This window comes from Equus quagga, chromosome 13 (assembly GCF_021613505.1).
Source record: "Equus quagga isolate Etosha38 chromosome 13, UCLA_HA_Equagga_1.0, whole genome shotgun sequence".
Lineage (NCBI taxonomy): Eukaryota > Metazoa > Chordata > Mammalia > Perissodactyla > Equidae > Equus > Equus quagga.
Window position 1 is genome coordinate 86295816 of NC_060279.1, and position 15194 is coordinate 86311009.

General features: G+C 40.0%; 1 protein-coding gene across 1 annotated transcript in view; it reads left to right on the forward strand.

The window, feature by feature from the left end:
- Window positions 1-289: 289 nt before the first annotated feature.
- Window positions 290-15194, forward strand: part of LOC124251544 (zinc finger protein 665-like) — a 47747-nt gene continuing 32842 nt past the window's right edge. Inside the window, 5 exon segments of the mRNA XM_046684421.1 lie at window positions 290-340; window positions 1649-1739; window positions 2774-2834; window positions 4922-5048; window positions 11164-12705. Coding sequence (XP_046540377.1) covers window positions 2820-2834; window positions 4922-5048; window positions 11164-12705 — 1684 coding nt within the window. The 5' untranslated portion in view covers window positions 290-340; window positions 1649-1739; window positions 2774-2819.

Below are 15194 nucleotides of genomic sequence, written 5' to 3' on the forward strand. Positions count from 1 at the left end.
CTCCGCTCGTCAAAAAGCTCCCACGGAAACCGTTTTCAATTTGTTGAGAGGAAATATCTCCGCTTCCAGGATAAGCGGCCCACACATGTCTAATTCTGGACCGAGCCTGACACCAGCTTCAAAGGAACCCAAAAGCAGAAACCCAGACACGTAGACCGGAGGACAAACAGACCTGGGAACCTCCGGGGCGGAGGCGGCCAGACACCGCGCCCCTAGCCCCGCCCCGGCCTCGACCCCGCCCCGTCGACCCCGCCCCGTCGGCCCCGCCCCGATAAGCAAGCGCACGCGCAGTTTCCAGCAGACCCGGAAGCGGGTCGCGCGGAGGAATGTGCGTTCTCTGGTGAGTGAGTCGATTTCTGGTTCGTTCCCGCGCTTCGCGTTCCTCAGGCATGTGTCCTCCAACCCGGGCTCGGGGGTCGCCCAGTAAGCTAATGTCTCTGAACCCGCTCGTCCCTCTCGCTGTGAGTTCGTCCCTTTCGCCTTTCGCGGCGTCGCCATAAGACGCCCCGAGTCCTGTGGCTCCGGGCGGGTCCGGGAGTCGCGTCCGTTTCGGGTTAAAATCGCTCCGAGGCAGGTGCCGCCAGACGTTTCTGTCTTCGGTCCACGGAGACACCGACCGGCTGCCGCGTCATTTTCGTCCTCAAACCTTTGCTCTGACGCCCGACTCCCCCAACCGCGTGGTAAAGGCCTCGCTCAGGAGGTGGATGCGTGCCCTTCGTCCCTTCCAGGGAGAGCAGAGGAGGACAGAGATGGGGAGAAAGAGGCGGAAATATATGGGGTTAGAGGGTCACCAGAACGTTTAGGAAGAAAGAACAGCAGGCGTTGAAACAGACGTTACAGCAGAGTGGTCCCAACATTGTAGGAGGAGGAATAGAGAGGGAGGGAAACAAAAGGATGCGGAGAAACAGGGAGAAACACAGAAATGGACAAAGGAGAGGAAAGAACCAGAAGGACAGAGACAAATACAGAGAACAAAACACAGTGGTGGAGAAAGTCAGGGACCCAAACCCAGGGAGTATTGAGTTGATTTGATATGGGATATTAAGGTGTGAAGTAGTACTGATTTGTGGCTCTATAATCTAATTAGTTTCAGATTTGTTGCACTGTTTAAATTATGCAGAAGAGAATGAGAGTTACAAAACCAGGTATTTGAGGCGTCTGCATTTTCTACTTATTGCACCAGAAGAGAATTCCATTTGCAGCCCCTGTCCCCCCTGAGGGCACAGACTTAGCTCAGTCAATTCCAGGTCACCCTCTTCCCTTTCAAGAAATGGGGGAGGACTTTCCATGACCTCTGGCTCATGTCATTCTTTTCTAAATGTGATGTATCCTCACACTTGTTTTAACTTTAGTATTTTTTTTAACTTCCAAATTATTTTCCCTATTAATTTTATCGTGCAGAGTATGAGATTTATATGCTTTCTACTCTTATATTGGAACTATGAGGTCTATAAATAACTAAATATTACACTATGCATCTGGTAAGGATGTTGATAATATTTAACACTGTAAACCTAGTTTAACCAGCTAGTTTAATAGGCAAGAGCTGCTTTCTTCCCTGAAGTGACCTGTTAAATTAGTGACCTCTGAGCTGAAGGCTCCAACTAAGGGGATGTTCCCCTCAAGTCCCCTGTGTCTTTCTGTGCAGATGCTGAAGGATGGGCTGGATTAGTGTAGAACTTTGTTCCAGCAGACTCCATCTGTTCAGGAGGAAGAGATTGCTCAGAGCTCATTTCCAGGTGACCCTCTTTCATGTTTTCCAAGACTAATAGCTATGTGTAACTTCATTTTTAAAATATGTTTCTTGAAAGCAGGAAGTAATTGCTTGGGTTTGATTAAAGCCATGAAAGAGAAGCTCCTCTTGCTCAGGAATATGTAAAGGAATCTGGAATTAGAGCAGACCCTTTCTACTGCCCTCTCCAGGCCACCACTTACACCCAGGTCTGCTCACTGAACTCAGCCCTCTGCAGGGTAACTTGGTAAACTTACTCCCCCTCTGAGCCTCGGTGCACCCACCTGTAACATGGAGATGATAGAGCAGACCAGGAATTCTGAGTCTGAGCAAATGGGAGCCCTGGAATGATGTTCAAAAGTGGGCATGTGTCTACATTTGGTAGTTTTCTGGGAGAGGGTGCCAGTTAGAATTAGAATTTGGAATGTGTCCCAGTCCTCCAAACAGAATGAAAACCACTAAGAAAAAGGCAGGGACGGAGGCTCAGAGACAGAGGCATGCCTCTCTTTCAGCTTCACTCTGCCTCCCTGTGTTTCATGGGTAAATCTTAAGTTTGATTGTGTCATCTCCCGGCATTAAGCCCTGTTATGGTTCCTCCTGGTCCTCAGGACAAACATCTCAACTCCTCAGTTTATCTTTAGCGGGGAGCTCTGGAGCTGGGTGGCCCTTAGAGTTGGTCCAAATTGAGGGAAGGGACAGGCTTCTGTCCCCTGCATCAACCAGGCATTGGATGCTGGCTGCCTATGGAAGAGCCAAGATTTTGGAAAGGCAGTTTCCAGCCACTTTGTGCCAACTGGACAAGGACAATGCAGTTGCAGCAGAGTCTGTGGGTTTCAGGAGGAAGGGACGGCTTTCTGAAGAAATGGGTGAAAACTCACTTCTTGGTCCCTATATGGAGTTTACCGTCCCTGTATCCCTCCTGTTGCAGTGGGCAGCAAAGGGCCCTCTTTCCCCTGTGTTAAGGTTCTCCCTGTTTGTGTACTTGTGGCAGAGGAAGGGGGTGTGTTGATTCTAAGCATTGAACATGTTTTTGTCATACAGAATAATCTAAGCTGAGAATCCCAGAGGAAGAGGAAGGAAAGAAGGAATGGCTCTTTCCAAGGTAAAAGTTGTGTTCTTAATGGATTGTTCTGTTTTCTCCTTCCTAAAATGCCTCATTTTAGTTTGTTAATCTTCTCTGTCTCTGAAGGGTCCTACCTAAAATGTTGACTTAGTGTTGTCTAGGTCACAGTACTCCCCAAAGTACTACCAAGATTCAGTGTAATCCCCATTAGAATCCCAACAGCCATTTCTGCACAAGTAGGAAACCCGATTTTAAAATTCATATTGAATTGGTAAGGATCCCAAATAACCAAAATAATGGTGAAAAAGAAAAACAAAATTGGAGGACTTAAAATTCCCACTGGCAAACCTTTCTACAAACCAAGAGTAATCAAAACTGTGGTTCCAGCATGAGGATAGAAATATAAATCAAAGCGATAGAACTGAGAGTCCATAAATAAATCCATACGTCTATAGTCGATTCCTTTTTAACAAGGGTGCCAAAACTTTTCAGTGGGAGAGGAACAGTCTCTTAAATGGTGCTGGGCCAACTGCGTATCCACAGGAAAGAGAATGGAATTGAACCTCTACCTTTCACTATATAAAAAGTAATTCATAATGAACCAAAGACTAAATATAAAATCTAAAACCATAGAACTCTTAGATGAAAACATAGGGGTGAATCTTCCTGACCTTGGATTTGGCACTAGATTTTTTGATATGACACAAAAAGCAAAAGAGAGAAACAGAAAATAGATAAATTGGTCTCCAACAAAAGCAAAAACGTGTGCATTGAGACGCTATCACCTAACTGAAAATATAATCTACCAAATGGGAGAAAATATTTGCAACTCACATATCTGATCAGGGTCTAGTATCCAAAATATATGAAGAACTCCTACAACTCAACAACTAAAATACAAGGACCCAATTAAAAAATGGTCAAAGGGGGCTAGCCCCGTGGCCAAGTGGTTAAGTTCGCACGCTCCGCTGCAGGTGGCCCAGTGTTTCGTTGGTTCGAATCCTGGGCGCGGACGTGACACTGCTCATCAAACCACGCTGAGGCAGCATCCCACATGCCACAACTAGAAGAACCCACAACGAAGAATATACAACTATGTACCAGGGGGCTTTGGGGAGAAAAAGGAAAAAATAAAAAAATCTTTAAAAAAAAAAATGGTCAAAGAACCTTAGTGGACATTTCTTCATAGAAGATATACAGTGGCCAACAAGCACGTGAACTCATGTTCAATGAATCAGTCATCAGGAAAATGGAAACTCAAAACACAGTGAGATACCATGTCACACCCACTAGGATGAGTATACTAAAACACAAAATAGCAAGTTTTAGTAAGGATTTGGAGATACTGGAATCCTGATAGACTGCTGGAAAATGGTAGCCACTTTGGTAGGTCCTTAACCACTGTGGCAGGTCCTTAAAAGATTAAACTGTGTAACCCAGTACTTCCAGTCCTAGGTATAGAGCCAAAAAAATTGAAAACAGATATTCGAATACATGTTTATAGCAGCATTATTAACATTAGCTAAAAGGTGGTGACAAATCAGGTGTCCGTGAAAGGATGAATGAATAAATAAAATATGGTATAGTGATATAGTGAAATTATTCAGCCATAAAAAAGGAATGTAGTGCTGACACATATTACACCATACACGAACCAAGAATATCATTCTAAGTGAAAGAAGCCAGACACAAATTTCACACGTTTCATACCATGCCGTTGGTGTGAAAATATCCAGAATAGGTAAATCCATAGAGACAGAAAGCACATTAGTGATTCCCAGGGACTGCGGGGAGAGAGGAATGGGAAGCAACTGCTTAATGGGTAATGGATTTCCTTTGCGATGATAAAGATGTTTTTGAACCAAATACAGGTGATGTTCGTACAACATTGTGAATGTACTAAATGCCACTGAATTGTACTTTAAAATGGTTGACTTTATCTTATATGAACTTGACCTCATTTAAAAAAAATTAGAGTAATATAACTTGCTCAAAATTCTCTTACATGGATCCATGAGACCTCTCACTCCAGCCAAGTCAGTCCTTGCACATCTCTGCTTCTCTCATTTTGTGTCACAATAAGAGCCCTCTCCCTGTCCACGTGGTGAAATGTGCTTTCCTTTCAGGGACAGTTGACATTCAGGGACGTGGCCATCGAATTCTCTCAGGAGGAGTGGGAAAGCCTGGACCCCGCTCAGAGGGCCTTGTACAGGGACGTGATGCTGGAGAACTACAGGAACCTGCTCTCCCTGGGTGAGGACAACTTCCTCCAGAAGTCCGTAACTACTTTCGTATATCCTTGCGTTTTCCCTTGTGAGTCTCTTGGGAGCCCCCGACTGACTTGTGAGAGTTTGAAAATCCCTGTTCTTAAGAGAGTGATTGAAGCTGTTTTCATTCAGAAAAGAAAGGCTTCATAATGTGGCGTATGGACTCTTAACTAGCCCTTTCTTTGGAAGTTCTGCCCATTTTGTGCTTTGATTAGTGATGGTTTCAGAACATTAGTAGTCAGAAAACCTTCTGGTAAATTTTAAAAATCTCTGATTCTGTGGTTTTACCCTTGTGCATTTCATCCAGTAGTTCTTGGGAGAGAGCTGGATACCTGCGTACTGAAAATAACCCCTTAGCATTCAGAAGGAGGCAGTCAGTTGACTGATTGTTGAAATGCTTTTCTAGACCCATCTATAATGTCCTCTCAGCTGAACAAAGAGCTGGGAATGTGTTCCGGAAAAACATAGCATATCCTGTGCCATTTTTCTTTGTAAGTTAAAGTCTCTGTTCAGTAGAATATTATCTTCATTTTTGAGTGAGGAAAACAGCTCTGGACTGTGGAGAGTGAAGGGAATATAGGAAAAAATGCAGACAGATGGGACTTTATGGAGATGTGAACACAAATAAGAGCTCAGATAGATGGGTTCACGGTAAGCTGCTCCATTAAATATTATTTAGAAACTGCTCAATTGGGAAAGATCTGTGGGAAAATAAAAATTTATTTCTTAGGAGTTCTCAAAAGAAATTTCCCCACACACAGACACTTACCACTCTGTTGTTCAAATGTGTAAAAGTTTAAACTCACATTGTCCCGTGATGCTCCACGTCATGCAGAGGCAGGCAAAGACTTTATCATGACATACGACACACTCTTAACCCGGCCCCGTGACCACTTTGGTCTCCTGGTGTGAGGGAGACCAAGATGGCTGTCTCTAAGGGGTCCTCTTTCCCCTTGATCTCTTGATTCTTGGTCCATCCGGATCAGAGCTGCAGCCTCTGTAGTCCTGACCTCAGGACCTATTCAGTTTCCATTCACATTTCATGTCCTTGGGAGAAGTAGTTAATGACAGACAAACAAAATAGCTGCTCTTCCATTGTATCTGAGTTCCCATGAAACTGCCTGGGCTGTGTCAAGCCCTGTCTGCCTGTTCAGGCCCCTCAGCCGTCTCTTGAGTTCTGGTTTTGCCACATGTGTGTAAAGCGGAATGGGATTTGAGATTGTTTGGCACTGTTACTGACCAGTATTATGAAGACTGGATGCTGAGATCCTCTCTTTGGTCCCCATTGGTGCATGCAACTATATCTCAGTCTTTCAGACACTCACCATACACCCTGTAGGCACAGCGTTCTCAAGAACTGCAGAAAATCTGGCTCTCCTATTTTATTCCCATATCTTTTATTTTTCTACCTAATCCTGCTCTCCCTGTCAGGGAACATAGAAAGTCATTAGTCTTCCTGATTTCTTATTCTTCTCTAAGATTTTGCCTCTGAAACTTGCTTTTGAAATACACATTCCAAGGGTCTAAAGTTCCATCCTCTTTTTCTGCTGTGATAACCCACCTTTAGGAGATAGACAACTTCTGGTGGACTCTCCCAAGGAGAGTGTTTACTGGATAACAGAAAATTCTTGAAGGAGAACACTGATTAATATGTTACAGTATTATCCTGCTACATATAGAAGTGCGTCTTGAACCCCCAGGGAAGAGTGGTCTGCATGTCCCAGGATCCTGACGTAGAAAGTGTCAGGAGAGCCTGACTGATAAGTGCTTCTGGTTTTTGTGGAGTTAAACCATGTCTCCCATGGGCAGTGCTACAGTAGTGTTCAGACAGAGTATGATCATCTTCTTTGAGCCCGCGATAAAAGGTGTAGGAACTTGTTCTAAAGAGAACACTATCCAAGTTCACAACCTAATATCCGAGACTATTGACTAAACTACCATTTATGCCGCATTGTTTACCCCATTGTGTGCTCTCGTTCATTCACCTTCAACAAATACAATTTTAACACGTTTTGTTGAAGGAGTTTATAAAGTGGAATGATGCCTCCATTTTTTAAATCTGCTGTAATTTGTTTAAGCCGCTGATACTTTCATCTTCTAAATTCATTGTTATAAATGAGCTTGTTTTCTGTTTATTTAATCATCAGCTCCAATATTTTTGATGATACCCTTAGTGTTCTTTGTTTTATATCTACAGTTTGAGGCTATTGGGTCATGGAGTGAATATTTTTTATATTTTACAGGATTTCTTTCTTAAGTGTTTATGACTTAGCATTAGTTTCCCCAAAACCTGTGTAACCTCCAGAATGTTTTTAAGAGTCTTAGTTCTTCCTTTTACTTCTGTTTCATATTACTTAGTACCTACTAACATGCACTTTTTTTAATAGGCTATTTTTTCTAGAAGTTTTAAGTTCACAGAAAAGTTTTTTATGTAAGATTGATTGCTTTTTCCATATATATGTACTTTTCTAAAATTAACTTTTGAACTATATTTTAATTTCATTGACTTTTTTTGCTACAAATAATTTATTCTAATAATTACTCTCTCTGTCTAGATTCATCATGCACATCTTGGTATACTAACCTAATATTTAAATATCTCATTTAATAGAAAAGTTAGCCAATTTTTTACACTCCATTTTCCTCATTACTACTGTTTCTGACATTCGTGTTTCCCAGACAATTTCTTAAGTTCTTGGAATTACATATTTCAATTAACACAAGACGCCTGGTTTGTTCCCTGTCCCCCCTTTCAGCTGAATTCCATAAAAAGTCACCTGCTTCTTGTTGATACATATTCCATTGCTGTCCTGTTGTTCTGTTGTTATTGGATACTTACGTTGCTGACCACATCTCTGCATGTAGACCTCTGCCGTGGATTATGATGGCACTGCCAAAAATTGTTTCTACACTTAAATGCTGCTTCCAACGCCGCCCTCCATACCAACCATTCTGTGCTCTAGGTCGTTTAGTTATGCCCCTTAAGATACTGCTTTCTGATGATGTTTGTGAAGTCAGAATTCATTACTTTTGGATAAGTGGGGGCCGGCTCCGTGGCTGAGTGGTTAAGTTCGCGTGCTCCACTGCGGCGGCCCAGGGTTCGGATCCTGGGCGCGGACATGGCACCGCTCGTCAGGCCACGTTGAGGTGGCGTCCCACATCCCACAACTAGAAGGACCCGCAACTAAGATATACTTTTGGATAAGTGCACATTAATTTCTACTGATTTGTAATAAGAATAGCTATATATATATACTACATATATATAGATGAGCACTTCTCACCTTATGTCTCTTATGTGTCTGAGATGGTAATGTTAAAAGATCCGGGGCCGGCACACTGGTGCAGTGGTTAAGTTCGCATGTTCCGCTTCGGCGGCCTGGGGTTTACCGGTTCGGATCCTGGGTGTGGACGTGGCACCACTTGGCAAGCCATGCTGTGGCAGGCATCCCACATATGAAAGTAGAGGAAGATGGGCAAGGATGTTAGCTCAGGGCCAGTCTTCCTCAGCAAAAAGAGGAGGATTGGCAGCAGATGTTAGCTCAGGGCTAATCTTCCTCAAAGAAAAAAAAAACAAAACAGGGATATGATTTCAAATAATTAAAAACTTCTAGGAAGATTCTATTATTTTTTTATTTTATTTTTTTTTTGTAAGGAAGATTGTTGCTGAGCTAACATCTTTGCCAGTCTTCCTCTACTTTATGTGGGATGCTGCCACAGCATGGCTTGATGAGCACTGCCAAGTCCGTACCCAGGATCTAAATCCACGAACCCTGGGCCACCAAAGCGGAGCATATGAACTTAACCACTACGCCACCAGGCTGGCCCCTCCATTAACAAGCGTGGACATTGGGACTAATAAACTCAATGCATCAAAATTGATAAATTTCTATTTTGAAAAATAATATAACTTAGTTCATAAATTATTTTTTACCAAATTTAATCACATCCCAAAAAAGTTGAAACCTTGGCAAAAGCCTCGTGCTAACTTTGTTCCTACCATACAACCTTTGTGACCCCCAGTTGAGATCATCATCCAGCACCCATCGTCACCCTCCATTGCTGGACCCTCAAGAGGGTCTTATTGCATCCATATGAGTTTGTAGAGAGTGAATTCATCCATTCTTGTCTTGGTGGTCACGTCCAGGTTTTTGCTTTTGGATCTTACTAAGAACATTCTTGTACGTGTCTTCTGAAACATGTGTGACTCTCTTGAAGTATATGTCTAAAAATGGAAATCATGGGATATTCAGTTTGATCATTTTTACAGCAAATACTGGAATAACGGTAAACCTACATTCTTCCCCTAACATCACACTGTCTCCCTTTTTAATCTCTTCCTTGTTTGCCTCATCCCCATGGTATAGTTCCTACAGAATAAGTCAGTATCACACCTCTTGCTAAATGACTTCCTCTCTTTTTCCAAGGTCAGGATTTTAACTGCTGTAGCACAGTCATTTTCCCATAGGTTTGCAGGCACAAGCGCTGCTCCCACATTGCCCATTATTCCTTGACCTTCACTCTTGTTGTTCTAAATCCCAATCCTTGCCTTTCATTACATCTTTTATTAGTCTAAATGAACTATACTAGTACCTCCACGTATATTAATTTTTAGCACCTAGGCACCCCAGTATCCAGGGGACCGGCTCCTCCCCACACTGCGTACACTGCATAAGGAAAGATCCCCACTCCTACACACTACAGCTTGCTCAGGATAGAAACATGCTCTAGTCACTGTCTGCATCAACAAGTGTGGGACATGATGACTCATGCTGTCACCTGGGAATGGGGGAACAGTCACACTATAAGTGACATAACTCAGGTCCTGTATCTCCCTCAGAACATTTCTTTGTAAGCTCCTGGTAGTTGCTGTGACCTGTTGTGATCTGTATGCCTGGATGGGCACTGGTGCTTGATGCTTATGAACATTCTGTCTTAGTCTGCACACCCAGATTCAAATCCTGGCTCTTGAATTTGCTTTCTTTGTGAGTTAGGATAGATATATAAACCTCGTTGGACCCTTTGTTTTTATATGAAAAATTGTAATGATTTACCTCAAGAATAATTAAAGAAGTTAATGCTGTTAGAGAGCTTAAAATATTGCATGGTATGCAGTAAGGATTGAAAAAGTTACCTTTAGTTAGTGAGAACTGTCGCCTTTCTGTAATGTTTATTATGACATTGACCTTGGCCTGCATTATATCTTATATGTTTTCTTTTTGTAATTTTTCCCATATTAATGTTTCCTCTGACCTTAGATAAATTTTGAACGCACGTCCTATATACTGTCCATATGTTTCACCTTATAACTGGATAATTAAATAATACTCCTTAGTTAGAAAGTTGATCTTTGTACTGGCTATTATATAACTGCAGGCATGAAATCATGATTATTTCAGACAATCTTCCCTAATTGTTAATCTTCATAAAAATGTGTTTACCTGAACCAATTGATATTTCAGAATTCACTGATTCTGAACATATTTTTCCTTTTTCCTACTGTGTGCTCTTTCTGGAATGTAAATTCTTTCTTTAGTCCTTAAGGAAGAATTCATTAGAATCCCAGAGACTATTATTTTGTATAACTGTGCTTACTTAGGAACTTACCTGCTAGATTGAATATGTGTTACTAAAATGTTTTATTTATTATTATTGTGATATCCTGATATTTTTTATCTTTTTTCTTGCATCATATCCCCACACATTATTAAACATACATTATTAGTAAATAGATATTATTATAAAGGTTGAGAATGAGGGAAGAAAGTCTCAAATCTCAATTATAATTTCGTGTCTGCAGTTACATAGTAGCTAGTACATAGATCAACTTCCTGCCTGTGGAGTATCATTTAATTATCCAGGTATACAGCCAGACAATATGTACAGTATGTAATATGTGCTTTGGAAATAGATGATCAAAAGTTAAAGAAATTACTAATACGGAAAAAATTATATAAAGGAAAATTATAAAATCTGTATATCACAATAGTGTTTGAGGACCATGCTTGAGAAACTACATAACTATGTTCACTGTAAGTATTATTTTTTGTGTAATTATGTAGTTCAATATAAAATATTTATCTTCTAATTCTATTTAATAGGAAGCATTTCTGCTGAATTTGCAATAAATAAATTATCACCAAGAGAGGACATTGATAAAGGAGAATTATACCATCAAGTGATATTGGAAAGAAATGAAAGGCATAGCGTCAAGGATTTTGACCTCAAGGAAGTCTTGGAAAATATGCATGAGCATGAGAATGAGTGGGGATATGATGAGAGAAATTACAAAAGAGTGCCTTTGACTTATAACAAAAATCTCACTCGTAGAATAGATCAACAACATAATATGTCCTCAATTAATTTTCCTCAAAAGCAGAGTGTTTCAATAAGAAATAATACATACGAATATTTCATGCGTGACAAGCCATTTGTAAGGAATTTGTTAAAACTGAAAAATAACATGAGCGATGCTGGAAGCAAGTCTATAAGGTGTTTGGAAAATAGACCTAGATTAAGTTTGCAGGCCCACCTGGCTGAACTGCAGAGATTTCAAACTGAGGAGACAGTTTATGAAGGCAGTCAAGTTGGGAAGTCTATTAACAATGGTTCCTCAGTTTCACCTCTTCAAATAATTCCTTCTAGTGTTAAAAGCATTTGTAATAAATATAGGAAGGTTTTTAAATATCCTGCGTTACCTGCACAATATGGGAAAACACACACTAGAAAAAAGTCTTACAAATGTAATGAGTGTGGGAAAGCTTTTAGCAAAAGCTCAAACCTCACGAATCATGAGAGAATTCATTCTGGACAGAGACCTTACAAATGTAATGAGTGTGGCAAAGCTTTCAATCAGTGCTCGAACCTTACTAGACATCAGAGAGTGCATACAGGAGAGAAACCATATAAATGTGATGTAGGCAGCAAGGCCTCTAGTCAAAATTCAAACCTTGGAAGTCATCAGAGAACGGTTACTGGAGAGAAACCTTACAAATGTAATATATGTGGCAAAGTCTGTAGTCAAAAGTCAAACCTTGCAAGTCATCAGAGAATTCATACTGGTGAGAAACCTTACAAATGTAATGAATGCAGCAAAGCCTTTGCTGAGCGTTCAAGCCTTACTCAGCATAAGAGAATCCATACTGGAGAGAAACCTTACAAATGTAATGAGTGTGGCAAAGCCTTTGCTGAGCGTTCAAATCTTAGTCAACATCAGAAAATCCATACTGGAGAGAAACCTTACAAATGTCACGAGTGTGGCAAAGCTTTTACCCAATTTGCAAGCCTTACTAAGCATCAGAAAATCCATACTGGAGAGAAACCACACAAATGTAATGTGTGTGGCAAGGCTTTCATTCAAAGTTCAAGCCTTATGGAACATCAGAGAATTCATACAGGAGAAAAACCTTATAAATGTAATAAATGTGATAAGGCTTTTATCCAACATTCACACCTTTGGGGTCATGAGAGAACTCATACTGGAGAGAAACCTTACAAATGCAATGAGTGCGACAAAGCCTTTATGGAGCGTTCACATCTCAATCGACATCAGAAAATACATACTGGAGAGAAACCTTACAAATGTAATGAGTGTGGCAGAGCTTTTACCCAATTTGCAAACCTAACTAGGCATCAGAAAATACATACTGAAAAGAAACATTATAAACCTAATATATGTGGCACTGCTTTTATTCAGAGGTCAAGCTTTGGGGATCATCAGAGAATTCATAGCAGAAGGAAACCTTACAAATATAATGATTGAGACAAAACTTATGTAAGTGTTCAGGCTTTATTCAGCATCAGAGACTCCATCCTGGAGAGAAACCATATAAAAGTAATGGATGTGAGAAAGCCAGTAACCAGGGCTCACACCTCACTTGATATCAGAATACGCATCTTTGAGAGAAACCACACAAATGTAACATATGGTAAGGTGTACCCAAAGTTTACGCCTTGTGGAACAGAATTCTTACTAGAGAGAAACCTTATAAATGTAATGAGTATGACCAGCTTTATCAAAAATGTACAACTTTGTGGTCATGAAAGAATTCATATAAGATGAAAACCATACAAAGCTATCAAGGTCTGTAAACACTGACCTCATAATACACCTAAGAATTCAGGCAGAAATATTCAGACAGAAATAGTACCGATGTAAGGAAAGTGATGAATTCTTTCACCAATTCTCTCAATGAACTGTACGTAAGAAAATTCATAGTAGAGGCAACTAAGTCTATTGTTTTTGAAGATTAACCAACCTCAGATGTTAAATTCCACAGACAATTAAAAGTGAAATTGTTTAAAACTCATGAGATGATGTGTGTCCATGTAGTAAGGACATCTGTGGAAGGGTCTAATTACCTTCAGTTTATAAAATGATTTTATTCAGTTCTTTGAGGTTTCTGGAAAAGGCTACATTTATTGATGGCTTACCACCTGAAGTGTGAAACCTGTTGATGTTATACTTTCATACATGCTTTTCATTTCTCACCATTATGGTCTCAGGGAAGGGATCCGTAAGATGAAAGGAGCTTCTTCATTAGATGGCGTTTATTCATATCCGTGGAACCTGGAAAAACTAGGATAGTAATTTTAAGATACAATTTAGTATAAATTTGAGAACACGGGAAGTGGCAGGGAATAGATGTAAAAGTATTATCAAAATTATTATGCTTTCTTAGGTCATTGGCCCTTCTCTAGATTTGTTGGTATGACTGTGGACCTCTGTTGACAGTTATAGGAGAGGATTGCCTTACTGGTGATCATGAAACCGAGTAGGCCAGGATATTGAGAGAAGGACATTTTCACTGAGTAGAATGATGGGGTGGCGTATGTGGTACAAAAATGGAGGAGGAACAGTGGTCTCTCTTTTGAAAAGTAATAGCTGGTGCGTATCACAGATTAATGAAAATTAGTCTTATTTTTGGAAACTGAAGAGACATAGAGGACAGTTTAATCAAAAGAACCAGAGTACAAGATGCTTGTGTAAGATTCATATTTGGCCACTGAAATTATATTTTGATACTCTTTTATTTAGAATGTATCATACTTCTCATGTCCATGTAAGTAAAATAAAATGTTTTTTGTAACTGTGAATGGATCACGTGCCTTCTATTCATCCAAACACATCCTGCCTCATTGGGGTGCTTCATTAGCTCTCTAGGCTGAATGGCGTAATTATTTTCTTCCCATGTTAGATTCAAAGAACTTACAATTTTGGAAATACATATTCATGATTTGCATTTGATTGGCTGAGAAATTAGGAGACACATGGCTTTGTATGCGAAGCTATTAGTAGAGTGAAGAAAGTCATTATGTTGGAGTGATCTCCACCACATATAAAAAGCAAAATGTAGAATATTCTGTCTAGCAGGTATTTGTTGTAAAAATAAATCTCAAAATCATACCAAAGGTAACTTACTGAAGAATAGAGAGTGTTTGAGAATGCAGATTGGAATTGGGGATACTCATAGTATACATGTTTAATATAGTTTTAACTTTTAAGACAAAAAATCTTGTGTGTGTAAAATAACAGTAAAAAAATTAAAAATTATAATGTAACAAAGAATTCCTGTCTTTAGGAACAGACATAAATTTAAAATATGCATTTTAAATGTTCACCCTCAATTGAATGTATTCTGTGTTCCCAAGGAGATAGTATTGAAGTATCTGCTGGTTCATGGGAAATATTTAATGTAGGTTCCCCAATTATGAACACCCTTGAGTTATGATATAACAGCCAAATTACTATTAAGTTATAGTCTACTATTAAAGTAGCTTTGGAGGTGGTGTTAGACTATTCCCAAGTTCACGCCTTTTTTTAGCTCTAAGGTGGGATGGCATGAATGAATAATATCTCTAAATGGATTCTTTAATTTTCCTAACCTGACACTAGAATCAGAATATCCATATTAAAAGTTAGAAAATTATTTTAGTTTGTGTAGATTCCGATAGATACATCTGAAAGGAAATAAATCTGTAAGTTAGAAAACACTAAGGACTCAATTTTTGCATCTCATTTGGAACTCTTAGGAGACTGGCCACGGGTTACATGGAATATTATACTCTCAGGATAAAGAACAAAGTCAGACGATAAAATCTGTCTCTTCCCACAGTTATCCTTGACTACCTT